The sequence below is a fragment of the Macaca mulatta genome, chromosome 4 (genome assembly GCF_049350105.2).
Source record: "Macaca mulatta isolate MMU2019108-1 chromosome 4, T2T-MMU8v2.0, whole genome shotgun sequence".
In the NCBI taxonomy this organism is placed as follows: Eukaryota; Metazoa; Chordata; class Mammalia; order Primates; family Cercopithecidae; genus Macaca; species Macaca mulatta.
This window is the reverse complement of record NC_133409.1, coordinates 4094834-4112450: the sequence shown is the minus strand read 5'-3', so window position 1 is coordinate 4112450 and position 17617 is coordinate 4094834. Positions and strand designations below refer to the sequence as shown.

The window sequence follows — 17617 nt, the reverse complement described above, 5'->3', positions numbered from 1 at the left end:
TGTTTTCAAAATATATTTCATGATGCATTGTCTTGACTTTTAATCAAATTCCATTTTTATGACCAACCTTGAATAGACCTTTTAGATTTTCATGAGTGTTTTGAATTGAGGTCTCTAATAATCATGAATGCTTTTTAAAAATTTTTTGTAGAGACGGGATCTCACCATGTTGCCCAGGCTGGTCGTGAACTCCTGGCTTCAAGCAGTCCTCCCACCACAGCCTCCCAAAGTGTTGGGATGACTGCCACCATGCCTGGCTCTATCATGAATGCTTATTTCCTTAAATGAAAACCTCTTTTTGTGACAAACAGATATATTTATAAATTCAGTTTACTTGGAATTAAAAGAAGTGGTTATTACTTAGAATTCAGATACATTCTGAATATATAAGAAAATAGAATGTATCTTACTTGTGTCTTTCCTGACAGTCATGAATTTGAGTTCCCTTCCTAAAAGGGCACATTGGGTGCCACAGCCTGAAGTACTTTTGTATCTATCTTTCTAAACTAGTAATTTTACGAAGTTTTATTGCTAACCCATATATAATGGGCATATCAGTTGCTTCTTAACTTAGTGTTCATTCTGTAAAATTACAGACCTCCTCATCTTAGGTTTTTAAAATAGGAAATTGACCAAATTTCTTATTGATCAATGTTAGTAAACTGTAAGTCAATCTAATTGAGAAGCTCTTCTGGAAGGGATAGAGCTCCTTATATTCAAGAAGCTTCTAATGGAGTTGGAGGAAGGAGCCATTTGCAGAGGTAGCTGTAATGCAGGACACAATGACTCACTGCTCAAAGAGAACAAAGAAAGTCCAATGTGATGAGAACATAAGTGAAGAAGAGATGGTATCTTCCCTGACACTGGGAAGGTGAGTGGACTGGCAGATGAGTCTCGGAGGTGAATGATGGAGAGCATTTGGGCATATACCTTGCATCAGAAAGACAGTTGGTGTAGAGAGAACATCAACCAAGTCATGAACATGAGTCAGATAGAATGGAAGGAGGTGAGGGGTGATTTGGGTGGAGAATGACAAGAGAGGTTCATGGACCCGTGAATACCTCATGCAGGAAGCTACTGTGAATTTTTACAGTAGCTGGCAGTTACAAGAGTCTGGTCAGGATAGTGTGAGCTGAGCTGTGCTTCAGGAAACATGATTGGACGTAGGGAGACCAGAAGATCAGTCATGAGGAGAGCTTCCTCATTTTGCCAGAATTGGTCTGAAATTTATGATGTAAACTTCAGCCTATTTAAATATAGGTAGTGCAGTCAAATATCAGTAGTACATGATCAGTTTTGCTTCGGGATTTAAATTTAGGCATTAAATTTCACATTGCATATAGTATCCTAAATTACCTACCTTAAAATGGTAGAGGATTTCGGGTTCTTGAAATGCCATGTGCTGTTCATATGGAGTCCACATGTTCAGCTTGCACGTTGGCTGTCTGCTTGTGGAGGGTGGCTAGGATGGAAAAGAGCCTAATGGTTGCCCTCAGGTATGTGATTACTGCTCTGAATGAAGGGGTTGAAACATGGAGTAACAGGTGCCACGAAACTGAAATTTATTGTGAAATTGGAACAAAGACATCTGCCAAAAATGAAAATTAGGAGTGGCAGAAGAGCTGACTGGCAGGCAGCTCCAACTGTATATGCAGGGTCTTGGGTTGTAGGAAGAAATGAAATAGTCCTGTTCTCATTTTCTGATATTATTCTTTTTTATGATTTTAAGAACAGTTTTGTTATTACAGTTTGTCTAAGTAATTGCCATTTTTTTGGTCTGTATTGTGATCATATAAAGCATATCAGAAATGGAGGAAGGAGGCTTGATATATTGTTTTAAAATATATATTTGATATTTCCTTGTTTATAATAGTGTTACTAAAAATGCTGTATTACTAGTATTATTGCTAAACATTTTTCTTGTCAGAGATGATAATAATTGGTTATCTTAGTAAAAGGATGATTTTTACTCTTTACAAGGTCAGTATTACATTAACCAGAAGATAATGCCATGTGAAAATGTGAGGTGCCCATTCTCACTGACAGTTGGCATTCCGACGTTCAGTAATCATTGCTTTTCTGTAGTCAGGTAGAAAGCAGAGGAAAAAATAAGTAGTGCTTGTAGAACTTTTTAAAAACCTGACCCAGGGTACCAGCTGGAAGGGAATAGGCATGCATCATTTTCAGGAAAAGAAAAAGAAGGACTTCCAGCGCTCCAACTAGAATTGTTAGTGAATGACCACAGATAAACTCTGCTGAGGAATAGAAGAAGCTCCCAAATGGCAAGGGTGTTTGTCTGTTTTGTTCATTGATATGTGCATGGAGCTTAGGACCATACAGGCGCTCAGTGGATATTTGTTCAGTGAATGAAATTGTCATTTAAACAGCCGAGCTATAGAATTAAGGTTATTCATGAATCATATAAAATTATTAAATGTGTAAAAAAATTCGGTTAATTAGATTATGAGGGATTACCTGATTTCACAAATAGGGGTGGTCAGGGGGGTGCCATGTCTTAGAAGTATTTTTCCGTAGTGTGTCTTAGGTCCCTAGATTCAAGGAAACCCAGCATTGTCACAGATATAGTGAGGCAAAAAGCATATTTATTATTATTTTGCTAAGTGATATGCTAAAATTCAGAAAGTTGCCCTTTATTGAGTGCCTGCTGTATATTTTATCTTTTATTTTTGAAATTGTAAATTTACAAAAAGCTCAGTCTTTGCCAACTATCCCAATCATGCTTTTTATGGCAAAAGGATCCGTTCAAGGACCACAGGTTATATTTGGCTGTTGTGGTTTGTAGACTGTGCTGAATGATTTCTAGAGGGAGGTAGCAAGTGGGCCGTGAGGCATCTGGGACTGGGCTGGAGACTTGCATTGAGGTGAGAGTGGAAACCATCCACAGGAGAGATGTGTGAATAGACACAGAGGGATATCGAGGTGAACAGATGGAAAATTCAGATCAAAAGCTGCAAAGGAGAATATTTGATTTTGCTTTCTGTAGAACTTTTATAAAGTTAGTTCCCAGATAATGTAACCACATGAAATTTGAAGTGTACTGCTTTCCAAAATGGAATTGCTTTGTTAAATTAAGAAATATACTGTTTTTAAAATGAGATAGGTATGGATGGTTTTATGCTTACAAAATTTGACCTGCTACAGGCGTTTTGTTTTGTTTTGTTTTGTTTTTCCCTAAGGGGATAAAGGGAGTCAGGATCAACAGTACTGGCCAGTCAGGCTGTCTTCTGTAAACTTAACTTGTTAACTAAAGGAGACAAATGTAAGTGGTTTCCAAGTGAAAATTACATAGTTCCAGGATGTTACAGAAAATCTGTTTTAATTAAATCATTTGTGTATTTTTACTCTTACCATACAGTGCCTCACAGTGATTGAAATGGATTTGTATTTGCCTTCAATCGATGTGACCTAAGGAATTATTCTCAGTTGTATAATATTGTCCATAATATCTAAGTAAGATTTCATGCATAGGACTGCTTTCTTTGATAGTTGTAATAAATTACCCAAAATTTTTATTGTTATAGGGTTAAGTTTAGTATAGTCATGATATCCAAGTAGAATATTGGTGATTCTGAAAGTAATTGTATATAATACTTAAGTCTATCTAACAGAATTTTATTCTTTCATAATATATCAATTCTATGTGAATTGGGTCTTGTTGCTTTGATATTTATTTATGGTTACAGTACATGAGTTATAATACTGATTATTTTCTGTATGATTTTCTCTTACTAAGTTCCTCTTACTGTTAGCCACAGAAGCTTTTTTATCGTTTAAAATCCTAAACTATATGTATGAAAAGAACAAGGGTATAAGGGAGGATATAGGTAAATGGTGAAATGTAAAAATACTGTACCAAGTTGCTTTTTGTATTAAAATGATTAATAGTATATATCATGCAAGTAGTTCTTAGTTCACTTACACTTGTGGCTGTTCAGAACTATTCTTAAATTAACTTCAGGATTCCAAGTCTCTATTTTAGTCTCATCATTAGCTGATGCATGAATAACTGATTTTTCGTAATTCTGATTTTCATGTAAAAATGAGAACCAGGACTTTGTTGCAGTTACCTGTGTACATGTTGGGTGGTTTTATTTTTGTTTTACTTTCCTGCATAGTGCATTTCTTACAGTATATTTTCAGTGCAGTGTTTTTGCCTTGTTTTTGCAATAGGGTGCTGGTCAAGATAAACTAGGAATCTATGTGAAGTCGGTTGTGAAAGGAGGTGCTGCAGATGTGGTCAGTATCATTTTGAAAGAAGTAAATTTTCAGTGTGTCATATGTTCAGCAAATGATGTGAGAGATTCTGCTGATACTTTTAGTTATGTAACACTACACAGTGTTTGTTGGAAGAAGAAACAGGGTATCTACTCATTATTACCTTTTCTTCCTCCATCTCTCTGCTCTCCACCCCTAATCCATGCACACACCTGTGGATTTGCCTAGGATGGACGTCTAGCTGCAGGTGATCAACTCCTCAGCGTGGATGGACGAAGTCTGGTTGGACTCTCTCAGGAAAGGTATCATTGGTTTATTTGCTTGAAGCTTAGTATTAGCATTTTTAGGTGATTTTTGCATTAAATATTGAAATTGGAAGATGAAAACTATGCTAAAACATGCTCATACTACTCTTTACCTTTTTTAGTGTACATGACATTTCACTTATCAAATTATAGATATATATTTTAATCTAGTACAATTTCTTTGAAACTTGAAAGAAACATACTCTTAACACTTCAAATTTCTGAATATTATCTTACTATTCTTAATATAACGGGAGATGTGTTTGCCTATTTTCATAGTCAGTTTTAAAAGGAGAAAATGGGTAGTGAGTAAGCTGTCTGCAAGTCAGAACCATAAAAAATAAAAAAAAATTAAAATTAAAAATAAAGAAAAAGTCAGAACCATTACTCAAAATAATAGATGAGGCTGTGGAACATGATTTTCAGTTGCTGTGATCACAGCTATTCATGACAGAGCAGGCACTGCGTTTTCGTTTTTCTTACATGTGTAATCTTCTTCTCCTAGGGCAGCAGAACTCATGACAAGAACAAGCTCTGTGGTGACACTGGAAGTAGCAAAGCAGGGTGCCATCTACCACGGTCTGGCCACCCTTCTCAATCAGCCATCCCCCATGATGCAGAGAAGTAAGGACCAGCAGGGAGACAGTGGCCAACTGTCAAACAGTGTTCTACAGTCATAGCCTCTTTGAATAGTCACAAAACCCCATGGAGGAGGTAGTGGTGTTACTATTGCCCTGGTTTTAAAAATAAAGAAATTGAGAATGCGAGCGCTTCAGCACAGTGCCTGGGATTCCCATGTGAGCCTTGTGACCTTGGAACCCACACTGTGAGTCACCAGGTCCCCTCCCTGTCACCAGGATTCCCCACAGGGCTTCACCCCCACAGGGCTGGTTGACTGCTGGTGAGCTTCTGTAGGCCCAGCACATGGTAGGTGCTCAGTAGAGAATGAATGTGACATGTTAAGGATGAACTGGGAAAAAAACTAGAGAATGAATGAACGGATTTTCAGTTTTGATAGGCAGACTCAGGATTTAAAGTGTTTCAGTTCTTCACTGAAGAAATAGGCATTTATTTGTATATGTGTAGTTACCTTAGTCCTGCATTTGCTGAGATGCGGCATGATGATCTCATTCTGTATACAGTCATGCATCACCTGGCAAGAGGGATCCATTCTGAAAAATTCATCCTTAGTTTATCTCATCATTGTGCACACATCACAGTGTACTACACAGACCTAGATGGTGTAGCCTGTTGCTCCTAGGCTGTAGACCTGCACAGCATGTCACCCAACTGAATACTGCAGGCCATTGTAATTCAGTGAGAACACAGCTCAACATAGAAAAACTACAGTTAAAAAAAAGGTGTAAAAGAGTAACGATGCTAGACCCATCAAAGGCCACTTCTCCTGAGTGGGGCTTGTAGGATGGAAGTTGCTCTGGGTGCGTCTGCGAGTGAGTGGTGAGTGAATGTGAAGGCCCAGGACATGGCCATAACTACTGTAGACTTTATAAACACTGTACACTTAAGCTACACTAAATTTACAAAAATACATAGTTATTTCTTTAATAATACATTAACCTTCTCTTGCTCTTAACTTTTTTACTATATAAAATTTTAAATTTAAAAAAAACTTTTGACTCTTTTGTGATAACACCTAGCTTAAAACAGAAACATGTTGTACAGCTGTACAAAGTATTTTCTTTCTATACTTACTCTGTAAGTGATTTTTAAATTTTTTTTAAAATTTATCTTTTCATCTTTTTGGTTAAAATCTCGTACATAAGCACACACATTAGCTTCAGCCTGCACAGGGTCAGGATCATCAGTGTCACTGTCTTCTACCTCCACATCTGGTTCCACGGGAAGGTCTTCAGGGGCAGTGACATGCCATGGAGCCATCACCTCCAGTGGTGACGATGCCGTTTTCTGGAAGGCTTCCTGATGGACCTGCCTGGGGCTACTTGACCATTAACTCTTTTTATAAGTAAAGGGAGCACACTCTAAAATAACAATAAAAAGTATAGTATAGTAAAATATATAAACCAGCAACCCAGTTGCATATTACATTATCAAGTATTATATACCATGTATAATTGTATGAGCTATACTCGTATACAGCTAGCAGTACAGTCTGGCATGACCATAAACACCAGGAATCATGGTACTACAACTACACTGGCTAAGATCATTAGAAGATAGGGATTTTTCAGCTCCGTTATAATCTTAGGAGACCACTGTCATGGATGGGGTTCATCATTGACCAAAATGGGCTTATTTGGTGCATGACTGTAATTCACTTAAAAATCTTTTATTTAAATAATTTATTTTTTGGAACTGTGGTTTTATAGCTACATCAAAAAGAATCTCAGGATAAAATCAATACAAATTTAGGGCTTTTAATTAGTTCAGACACAATAGGAGAAAACCATTTTGATTCATAGCACACCTTGTTAAATGTATACATAGACTTCTAAATATGGCCTTTATGGCTTTCTCCTCCGTAAGGCAGGATTCTAGAAACCTCACAACCCTGAACCTCAAGTTGGTACCTAATAGTAACAAATCACAGCCACAGCCAAGGCGTCAGAGAACCTGACCTGCTGCTTATTGAAGCAAACACACACCACCCAAGGGGCATCTCAGCGAAACCTAGTGTGGTATTGTCTGCCTTGCTCAGCATGTTTTTTACTTTTTGTGTAACATAGAGCCTAACATCTTGGTTGTCTAATTTCTTAGTTTGTGGTCATTTAAAAGAAGCAAACTAGAATGTGAGTTAGAAGCCACACAGAGGGAAGCTGTGAACAGGAGATGATAAACCAGGGTGAGCAAGCACAAAGGAGGAGAACTGACAGAAGCGGCGGCCGTCAGGAGCAGAAGGCTCATGTCACATGATGGCTGCTCAGAACGGTGACACTGGGCGATTAAAAGTTCAGATCTTTTTCTGTGAAGTCAGGAAAGCATAGTTATCTTTATTTAGTTTTTTTTTAAAAAAGATACTTTAAAAATGGTTAGATTTGTTGCTTAAAACAGTGAAGTTTCAGTTAACGAGAAAATAAACTTTGAAAGTGTTCATCTTCCCATCATTACCAATTAAGTAAAAATATTTTCTTTATTCTTAGTATATTTACTTAAAAGCTGTTTTATGATTCTGTAGGAAGAATTGACCTTTATAGGGAAAATCACCTTATTTCTTATGCTAAGAACAATTCTTACGGAATTTTAATGATAATCAGGGTGTTGAAAATAAAATCTTAAGAGATACTGAATATGCTTTGATTCCAGTTTCAGATCGTCGTGGCTCAGGCAAACCCCGACCAAAGAGTGAAGGCTTTGAACTCTATAATAATTCCGCTCAAAATGGGTCTCCTGAGAGTCCTCAGCTGCCTTGGGCAGAATATAGTGAACCAAAGAAATTGCCCGGTGATGACAGACTGACGAAAAATAGAGCTGATCACCGTTCCAGCCCCAACGTAGCAAGTAAGAGTGACACTTTTTTGCTTCCTAAGTACACTCATGGTCACAGTCTGAAGTGAGAGGAGGCACTTTGTGGTTTGTTAATTATTAAAATTATTCTTTGCAAACATTGGCTAACTATGATATGGTTTTCATAAGGGATATCATTAAGTAACATTTCTCTAACAAAAACTAAGATTGAAAAACTTTAGATTCAGTTGATCCCATAAGCAAACGCATTAATAACATCTCTGTTTGGGGTTGGTAAATTACCAAGAGAAACTAAAATATTTTTTACATTTTTAAAGGGTTGTTAACAGAAGAAATAATAGAAAGATACTCAGCAGGAGACAAAGGCTCACGAAGCCTAAAGTATTTACTTTCTGGCCTGTTACCAAAAATGTTTACCAGTCCCTGGCCTGATACACAGAGCTACAAAGTTTTTTTTGTAAACTCCATGTCATATCCATGGATATGGATATGACAAGACCTGATTTCTCATCTGCCTTGGTTTTTTTTTTTTCGTCTCTATGCTAGATAACTCACTGGCAGAATGAAGATGAATGAGGTCTTTAAGGAAATTTTATGTTATATATAGGTTGTTTATTTAATATTAAACTTTTTTTCCCCCCTGACTTGAACAGATCAGCCTCCTAGTCCTGGAGGGAAAAGTGCATATGCCTCTGGAACAGCAGCGAAGATAACATCTGTCTCTACTGGAAACCTCTGCACTGAGGTCTGATTGATAAGCAAAAGGCTTCTACTGCACTTCCACACTTAGGGTTCCCTTGGGACATCTCAGTTACCCAGTACAATTTTTACTCTGAATTAGCATTGATTATAATTTCTAAATTTGCAGTGTTTTATCTTTTGATTTTTAATATACTAGTCAGGTAAATCAGTTTTAAATTAGTAAGTCTGGGCAAAATGAAATGTTATTTATTCTCAATATGGATAAAACATTTTTTAATGCAGTATTTAACATATATACTATTTTTAAAATTTTAAAACAGATCAATGAAAATCAAGTTAGTCTGTATGGTTGTAAAAAGCTCACTTTTCTTTGTTCTTCCCATTTTACAGGAGCAGACGCCTCCGCCTAGACCTGAAGCCTACCCCATCCCCACTCAGACGTACACCAGAGAGTATTTTACCTTCCCAGCTTCCAAATCCCAGGATCGGATGGCTCCTCCTCAGAACCAGTGGCCAAATTATGAGGAAAAGCCACATATGCACACAGATAGTAATCACTCCAGTATTGCAATTCAGGTTAGAAATCAAAGATTCCACACACTTCTTACCTCTCAAGGAGTAAACACTGAGTTCTGAGACACGATTAATATTTTCTATAGAACAGCATTGTTGGCCTTTTGTTTTTTCCTTAATGGTTTTGTAGTTAAGTTTGAGGAAAAAAGGAGATAGGATAGAATACTTAATAAGAACAAGGATTATTCTCTGATGTTTGATTAACAAAATGTTAGGAATATAAGGCCTTATAATTTTTAAGACAAAGTTCACTGATTCTAGAAGTGAGAAATTAGAACTCACGTGGTATATTTTGCACTCTATCAGTCCCTGCCCTGCCTGTGGGAGCTCATGGTGTGGCAGGGAAATGAGACAGACACATCAGACCCAGCATGGTCAGTGCTGTGGGAGAAGAGGCCCCAGCAGGGGATGGAGCTTCTCAGTCTCAAACGAGAACCTGGGCACAGCCATATGCACGGAAGGGCCTTCCAGGAGGAGGGAAAGGCACAGAGATGTGTAGTAGTTCAGCAGGAACCCTGAGTGGAGGTGAAGGAGGTGGCGAGATCTAAGGCAGTGAAGATAGGTGGGGCCAGACAGAAGGGCTTGACATGACAGCTAAGGAATTTGGATTTTTGTCCACATTAGTAGATGGGAGATGCCAATCTGAGTAGTTAAGCTCGGAACGTTATCAAATGTGGTTTTCTTTTTAGAAAGATAACTGTATGGTGAAAGATTGGGAGAAAAAATTAAAGATATACTTAAAAAGAGGTGCAGTCTAAATCTTTGTAACAAATACATGCTCTGGATCGCAAATGCTCTGGGAATTCTGAAGATCAGCCTTCTTAGAGTGGTTGGAAAAGACATTCAGAGTTGAGATGGGATTTGAGCTGAGCCTTGAAGAATGAGAACAGTAGGCAGAGGAGAGAGGATTGCACTGAGATAGACGCTGTGATACGCATGAGGAGGAGCCTGTTTTCTGAGGAAAGAAAATGCTTCTCAGGCCACAGATATTGGCCGTCAGGAGATTTCATCTTGGCCTTTTGTCTGGTGTGCTGGTCCATCCTGCTGTTCTCCTAGGTGGGCCTGATCACCTGCAACGGCCCAGTCTTGGGAGTTTTGGACACACTCTGTCACCAAAAGCTGGAGTTCTCTGGGAGGAGGTGTCTTTCTCCAAATTTCTCTTTAAAAATTGAGTAATTTTGTGCCCTAGTTCTTCTAGTATTTTTTGTTAGGACTCAGTAGAATCTGCTTCCCATATGTCAAGACAATCCAATTTGTAGTGCATACATTGAATCCCATTTTTATGCACAGTATTTCCTGTTCTGTGGGACTGGCATTACGTCTTCACATTTATAGTATACAGCTGCTACTTGTTTCTACCTCACAACATGGGTAAACAATACCTAGAGGAGAGAATTGAGGAACTGTGCGGCAGGCCAGAGTGTGGAATGAAAAGTTATGATGGGGTTTAAGCGGGGAGGTGGAGAGTGCAAGCCAGCAGCCAGGGCCAGTGCAAAGTCTTAAGGGAGCAGAGAAGTGACTCAGGTCAGCCCTTCCAGCAGCAGGGAGTGGCGGTAGGTGCACAGTCTCTGTTTTTATGTAGTCCATAGATTTCGTACCCAGTAATGAGACTCTCTATGTACTAAGTAAAGCTCTAGCAAAATGTTGGGAGTAAATGTTCGGTTTTTCTGTGAGACTACTGGTTTTTGAAGTGATACTTCATCTTTTTTGTTGGTTTGCTTTTTAAGAAAAAGGAAATAATTTGTTTTTCCGATTTACATCTTTAATTTGTGTTCATTAACAGGGCAGGAAAAAGATGTTTGATTCAGACCTCATAGTGATCATGTTTATCTGAGTAGACTCCTTTCAGATGTGCCATTTCTCAGATTTTAGACTAGCCCTTTGCAAAAAGTGTACTCACTTCTTTTTCTCTCTGTGTGTTTGTGTGTCTCATTTCTCTGTCTCTCTCACACACACATACACACACCCCTACCTTTGTGTTCAACAAATTTATACCAGTACACTTTAGACCTTTCTGATATTGGAGCGGATGTATCTCAGATGTGTAGGACATGTCCTTGCATTACTATGCACAGCTCTGCCACAGAGCCCAGAAAGCCATTCCTTAGCTTGTAAAATGCAGAAAGTCACGGATGGTTAAATGTTTAACATATAATAATTACTCGTAATAGTAATTAGAGAAATACCTGTTGTTGATTTTTACATATTATGAATAAACATACTCATTGCTTTGAAGTCCAAGTCGCATGTCTGGTCCCTGCGCTGGAGATGGTGCAGGGCACTGCAGGAGGGTGAGGAGGATGAGGATGGGCACTGGCACCAAAGGGCCTCAATGCAGAGAGAAAGCGCAGCTTTTGCTTTTTAATTTTAGTCGAGACAGAGACTGTGTTATCCAGGCTGGTCTCAAACTCCTGGGCTCAAGCAATCCACCCACCTCAGCCTCCCAAAGTGCTGGGATTGTAGGCCTGAGCCACCACGCTTGGCTGCTTTTCTCTTTACACAGATAAATTCACTGTTATTCCACGTTAGCCAATGAGCCTTGCAGGGCAGTCTCAGTCTCTTTCTGTACACTCATTTAACAGTTTTTCTTCTGTCTGAAGATAAAATGTCTGTGGATATTTGGTAATTTCTAGTAAATGGCTGAAATATAATAGTTCTTTTTCTTTTTCCAGCGTGTTACACGTTCCCAAGAAGAACTTCGAGAAGATAAAGCTTACCAACTTGAGCGGCATCGAATAGAGGCAGCTATGGACAGAAAGTCTGATAGTGATATGTGGATAAATCAGAGCTCCTCATTGGACTCCAGTACATCTAGCCAAGAGCACCTGAACCATTCCTCTAAGTCGGTCACCCCTGCTTCCACACTGACCAAAAGTGGCCCTGGCCGTTGGAAAACACCAGCAGCAATACCGGCCACCCCTGTGGCCGTCTCCCAGCCAATCCGAACAGACCTGCCTCCGCCACCCCCGCCACCTCCCGTCCACTACGCCGGTGATTTCGATGGAATGTCCATGGATTTGCCTCTCCCACCACCCCCTTCCACCAACCAGATAGGACTACCCTCTGCGCAGGTGGCTGCTGCCGAGCGGAAAAAGAGAGAGGAACATCAGCGTTGGTATGAGAAGGAGAAGGCCCGCCTGGAGGAGGAGCGGGAGAGGAAGCGGAGAGAGCAGGAGAGGAAGTTGGGCCAGATGCGCACTCAGTCCCTAAACCCTGCTCCGTTTTCTCCCCTGACCACACAGCAGATGAAGCCCGAAAAGCCTTCCACACTCCAGCGGCCCCAGGAAACAGTCATTCGGGAGCTACAGCCTCAGCAGCAGCCCCGCACGATCGAGCGCAGGGACTTGCAGTACATCACAGTCAGCAAAGAGGAGCTTTCCTCGGGGGACAGTCTGTCTCCTGACCCATGGAAGCGGGATGCCAAGGAGAAGCTGGAGAAGCAGCAGCAGATGCACATCGTGGACATGCTGAGCAAGGAGATCCAGGAGCTCCAGAGCAAACCGGACCGCAGCGCCGAGGAGAGCGACCGGCTGCGCAAGCTCATGCTGGAGTGGCAGTTCCAGAAGAGACTACAGGAGTCGAAGCAGAAGGACGAAGATGACGAGGAGGAGGAGGACGACGATGTGGACACCATGCTCATCATGCAGCGCCTGGAGGCTGAACGAAGAGCGAGGGTAAAGGGGAGAGGGCTTTGGCTGTGCCCATCTGTGGTCCCTATTTCACCTTCTACGTGTTTCCCATGGGGATAGCTAGACACCCCCCCCCCATGATGATAAGGATTAAAAGGGCCCCTAGGCTTATACTATTTTATTCTATGTGTTACTCTTGGCTGATGTTGTAGAGAAATGAGTCAGGGCTATAAGGCTAAATTTTTTGAGACGTGCTTTGACAAGTATTAAATACAATTCAAATGGAACTTGATTGTTTTCATTAGCAAACTCATAATTATCCTTTTCCTTAACACTTCCAGTTGAGAAAACAAGTATTTGTTAATGACCAGTAATAATCTTGATTGGGGGTAGGCAAAATTTTTCTTCCAGGGCCAGATTGATACTTTAGGCTTTGCAGGCCATGTGGACTCCGGCAACCCCCAGCTCTGCTGTTGTAGCAGGAAAGCAGCCACAGACACAAGTAAACACATGGGTGTGTCTCTGTGCCAATAAAACTTTATTTACAGAAACATAGGGCCGATCACTGGCCCCTGGTCTTGTCAGCATTTTGTGGTGGTTAACAAATGAAAGTGTTCAGATCATTACATTTATAGTCATTACCAAAAAGAATCTTCACAGTAGTTGTACTGTTGATGAAGCAAGCATTTGTTAAGGTAATAAACAATTATATTCCAATTGTAGCATAAAGCTATTGAGAACTGATTTTATTCTTATTTCTCTATAGTATGAAAATGATTTTTGTTTTAAATAAATTCACAAAAGTAAAATTTAAATTCATTTAACACAACAAATTGTTATGCAAAAATTTTAGATAAAAGCAATACCTTGTTACTCTATAAAGAGAACTGGTAAGAGGCATTTACTGCTATCAATTTGGGCATTTATTAATATTAATTTATAGAGAATGCTATTGACCATTTTGTGTTCATGAGTTTTAGTGACTTTTTTCTTTTTTAAACAGTGTGTGTGCAATATTCTGAGAAAAGATATCCAGAGCCATGTTCTTTTTATCTTCTGGATTCTGTTTCTAATTTCAACTGTTTTTTATGCAGTTTATGGTAAAGCTCTACCAGGGGCTATTAGGTCAGACATTTTAATCTTTCTATCTCACAATGAAATTTAACCTTAGATAATAATTTGTGAGTCCTTAGATCCTTAGAGCCCAGTAGTGTGATTCTTTTTCGATTTGCTCTGTGAATTTTTCCTGAAAAGTCTCTCTCACACATACTTCTTAATATATACATATCTCAGCCAAAATGTGTATATATATAAAACTTTGCCCAATTCAGCTTGAATCCCCTTAGACACTTAAGTTTCTTAAATGAGGCCAAAGTGTGAATTATTACATTGTTTTACTACTATTTTTATTAGTATTTCTCAAGTCATCAGTAGTAAACTTCCTGATGAGTAGCTGTGTTTACTGTAAGCACTGTTTTATTTGAAAAACCAACACCTAAATTAATAGCTATTTTACTTTAAAAGTAGCTTTAAAAATACGGTACTTTAAAAGTACTATGCATTTCCTGTTCGGGATTCTTGGAGTGATTGCCCCTCCCCGTCGAAGCTCTCTGGAAGGTCCTGGGCCTGCTGGTGTCAGGTGCATGCTCCTCTGCTCTGGCCATGTCACTCGTGGGTGCACTCAGATGGATTCATTAGTAACCTAAGGATGTGCACGGCCTTGTGTCGCCCACACCCCAAAAGATGAAAGGATGTCTTTTCCTTCACTGCATTTTCAACTCTGAATATACAACTGTTGTGTATGGCAAAATGAGTCAACAGTGTTAGCATTTCTTATTGTTATAACTGTGTCCTGACAGTAATGAACAGTTAGCCTTGTAGTATTTCTGGAAGTGTCCTTTTCTGTGAGGACTCAACTTTTATTGAAAGGTCTCAGAGCTTTTCCAAATGGGTTAAAACACTGAATATTTCAAAGCCTTTTAGTATGAATTGTGATATTTGGAAAGTTTCTCATGAAAATTTAGTAAAAAATATTTGTTTTTTGCTTAGTAGTTCTGTTACAATTAGTATCTTAGTCTCCAAATAAGAAAGTTAAGGGAAATTTTGCTGTTTTTTATTTTCTATGTATCTTAATGATGAAACTCATTTAATACCATGTGGGCATTTTTCTGTTTCTGAATACAGAAGTTAGCGTGCAGTTCTTTACCTTTCTCATCAAGTTGTTGAAACACAGATGACGCATGATAGTGAGAAAATATGCCGATGGCAGATTACAGGTCTAAACCTAACTTTTTTTTCCACACTTCATCTTTCTTTTTTTTTTCTTTCTCTGTTACCTGCAGCAGACTGCTATGCCAGCAATCTCTGTTCTAGATTTGGTATGTTCTTGTTTCTTTCCCTTTGGTGCTTTTTTCCTGTCTTGATTTTCTTTTCTTTCAGTGGTGGCTGTTTTATGTTTTCAGTAGATCCAGTTCTCCTTAGGGGTGTCCTCCATCAGGAGATGGAGTCCCTGACACTTTAGAAGCATGCCTTTGAATGTTCCTAGATTTAGTTATTCTTTGCTTTTCTCTGTTAATTTTAAGTGTTACTGTTTGTTTATGGTTTTGACCTTTTCTCAGTTTCAGTCATAAATTGATTCCGTGTATTCTTATGTAGTCATAAATACATGAGCAAATGAAATAAATTTTGCAATGAGTAATCTATTTCATTTTTTTTACATTAGACATAGATTTTAAACCTTCAATTGTTATAAACTCAGTTGAAAGGGTATTGACATTAGTAGCCAGTTAAGATATAACTGTCTATTGGTAGAGTAAGAGATTTCCAGTGAACATGTATGTATTCTGTGTTTTCTTTAATAATATAACGTGGATTTTAATTCAGTTTATCAGCCATGCCAATTTATCAGTCTGCTGAGAAATATTTGAGGTCATGGTCTGTTGTAAATTCAAAGTGTTTATTGTCGTGTTGGGGAAGTTTGGCACATCATTTAGGGCCCATTATGCTTGTGTGTGGTGTTTTTATCACCTGCTAGACAATTAGACTCTGATATATTTATATAAACTTGAAGACAAATTCTAGTCAACTTCTAAAGACAAAAGCCAATATCAGACAGTACATTTAAAACCCATGAATCAAGGTTTGACTTTAATGGCCTTTTCGCCAAATAATAGTCCCCTTTTCCTTTTCCCCTCTCAGTTTAGCACAGTGGCAGTAATGCCTTAGAGAGGAACCTTTCTTAAAAACGCCTCCCCTCCTTGGTGATTGGAAGGCGTGTTTTCTGAGCTTTGCATTTTTTTTTTCTTACATGAAACAAAGATTTTAAAAGTATATGTTTTTCTCCCTACTTCTTTGTGTGTTTTGGTGTACATAGGTGTAGCTGGAAGATACTAATCAGAGTCACCTTAGTGTGAGATATTCATTCAGCAAATACTTGCTCAGCATTGAGCAAGTGCTGACCTGAGGCATTGAAGATACCAGCCAGCTCTACAGGCCCAAAGAGAATTTCTTATACTATGAAGAATCCTATGACACATGAACAGTAAAATAATGCTTGCAATAAGGTTTTTGTTCCATAGAAATAATTCAGAGGGTTTCTTTCTTTAAAAGATAATTATTTTCAGTATTAATATTGATCTTAACCACATGTTTCTGAGCATTTCTTAGCCCAGTTCCCCAGTAAATATTATTAATAGCACCTCATTATTTATAAAATTATTGGCTGGGCACGGTGGTTCATGCCTGTAATCCCAGCACTTTGGGAGGCGAGGCAGGTCAATCACCTGAGGTCAGGAGTTCAAGACCTGACCAACATGGCGAAACCTCGTCTCTACTCAAAATACAAAAATTAGCTGGGCACAGTGGCAGGCACCTGTAATCCCAGCTACTCAGGAGGCTGAGGCATGAGACTTGCTTGAACCCAGGAGGTGGAGGTTGCAGTGACCAGAGATTGCACCACTGCACTCCAGCCTGGGGGACAGAGCGAGACTCTGGCTCAAAAAAAAAAAAAAAAACTATAGAATTCTTGCTATGTAAGAATTGGCAGGTTACCCTAGGAGACCCTCTTCTGTGAAGATATTAGCCCTCTCCTTAATAAGGATAAGGGCAAATATGTGACTATATAGGGAGCGACGCTACCCAGTGTGGTTCTTAAGATATTTTCTTAAGACACATCACAGGATTTTCAGGTAGGTAGTCAGATAAATGAGGCAGGTCCTTTCCTGTTTGGAAGCAGCGGAGTTTCATGAATTTGGGAGGCTGCCTGCACTGGTTTCTGCTCTTCCCTCTGGTCTCTCGGTGACCCGTCATCCCTGGCGGTCCAGGGCGTGCCTTCTCCATCCTCTGTGCTCACTTCTGACCTGAGACGGTAGCACCATTTTGATGCCAGCAATGTCCCCATTTGATTTCTAGTCCAAACTTCTCGCACACTAAAGACTCAGATATCCACCTGCCCATGTAACATTTCCACATGGAGTCAAGTAAGACTTTTGGAGTGCAGCATGCTCAAAGTGAAATCTTTGTCTGCTTCACTCACCTTGCACTGCTCATCATCCTGCCTTCAGCCTTCCCCATTTCAGCTGATGCTTCGAGTTGCTCAGGCAGGAAACCACAGTCATGCATGACCCCCTTTTTTCTCTGTTCAGAAACTCTACTGGCTTGACCTCCTCACAACCTGACCAACCTCTGTGCCCCCGTGACCAGAGCATCTCTCCATTCCTTCCTGGGTCA

At 39.4% G+C, this 17617-nt stretch overlaps 1 protein-coding gene across 32 annotated transcripts in view; it reads left to right on the top strand.

The window, feature by feature from the left end:
* The window catches only part of AFDN (afadin, adherens junction formation factor), a 142212-nt gene that overhangs the window by 109406 nt on the left and 15189 nt on the right, over positions 1–17617 (top strand). For all 32 annotated transcript variants that reach the window (XM_078001142.1, XM_078001140.1, XM_078001141.1 and 29 more), the window contains 7 exons: positions 4192–4257; positions 4465–4538; positions 5047–5165; positions 7824–8018; positions 8639–8730; positions 9078–9263; positions 11933–12934. In XM_078001142.1, the coding sequence (XP_077857268.1) occupies positions 4192–4257; positions 4465–4538; positions 5047–5165; positions 7824–8018; positions 8639–8730; positions 9078–9263; positions 11933–12934 (1734 nt within the window). The remainder of the gene's footprint in view (positions 1–4191; positions 4258–4464; positions 4539–5046; positions 5166–7823; positions 8019–8638; positions 8731–9077; positions 9264–11932; positions 12935–17617) is intronic.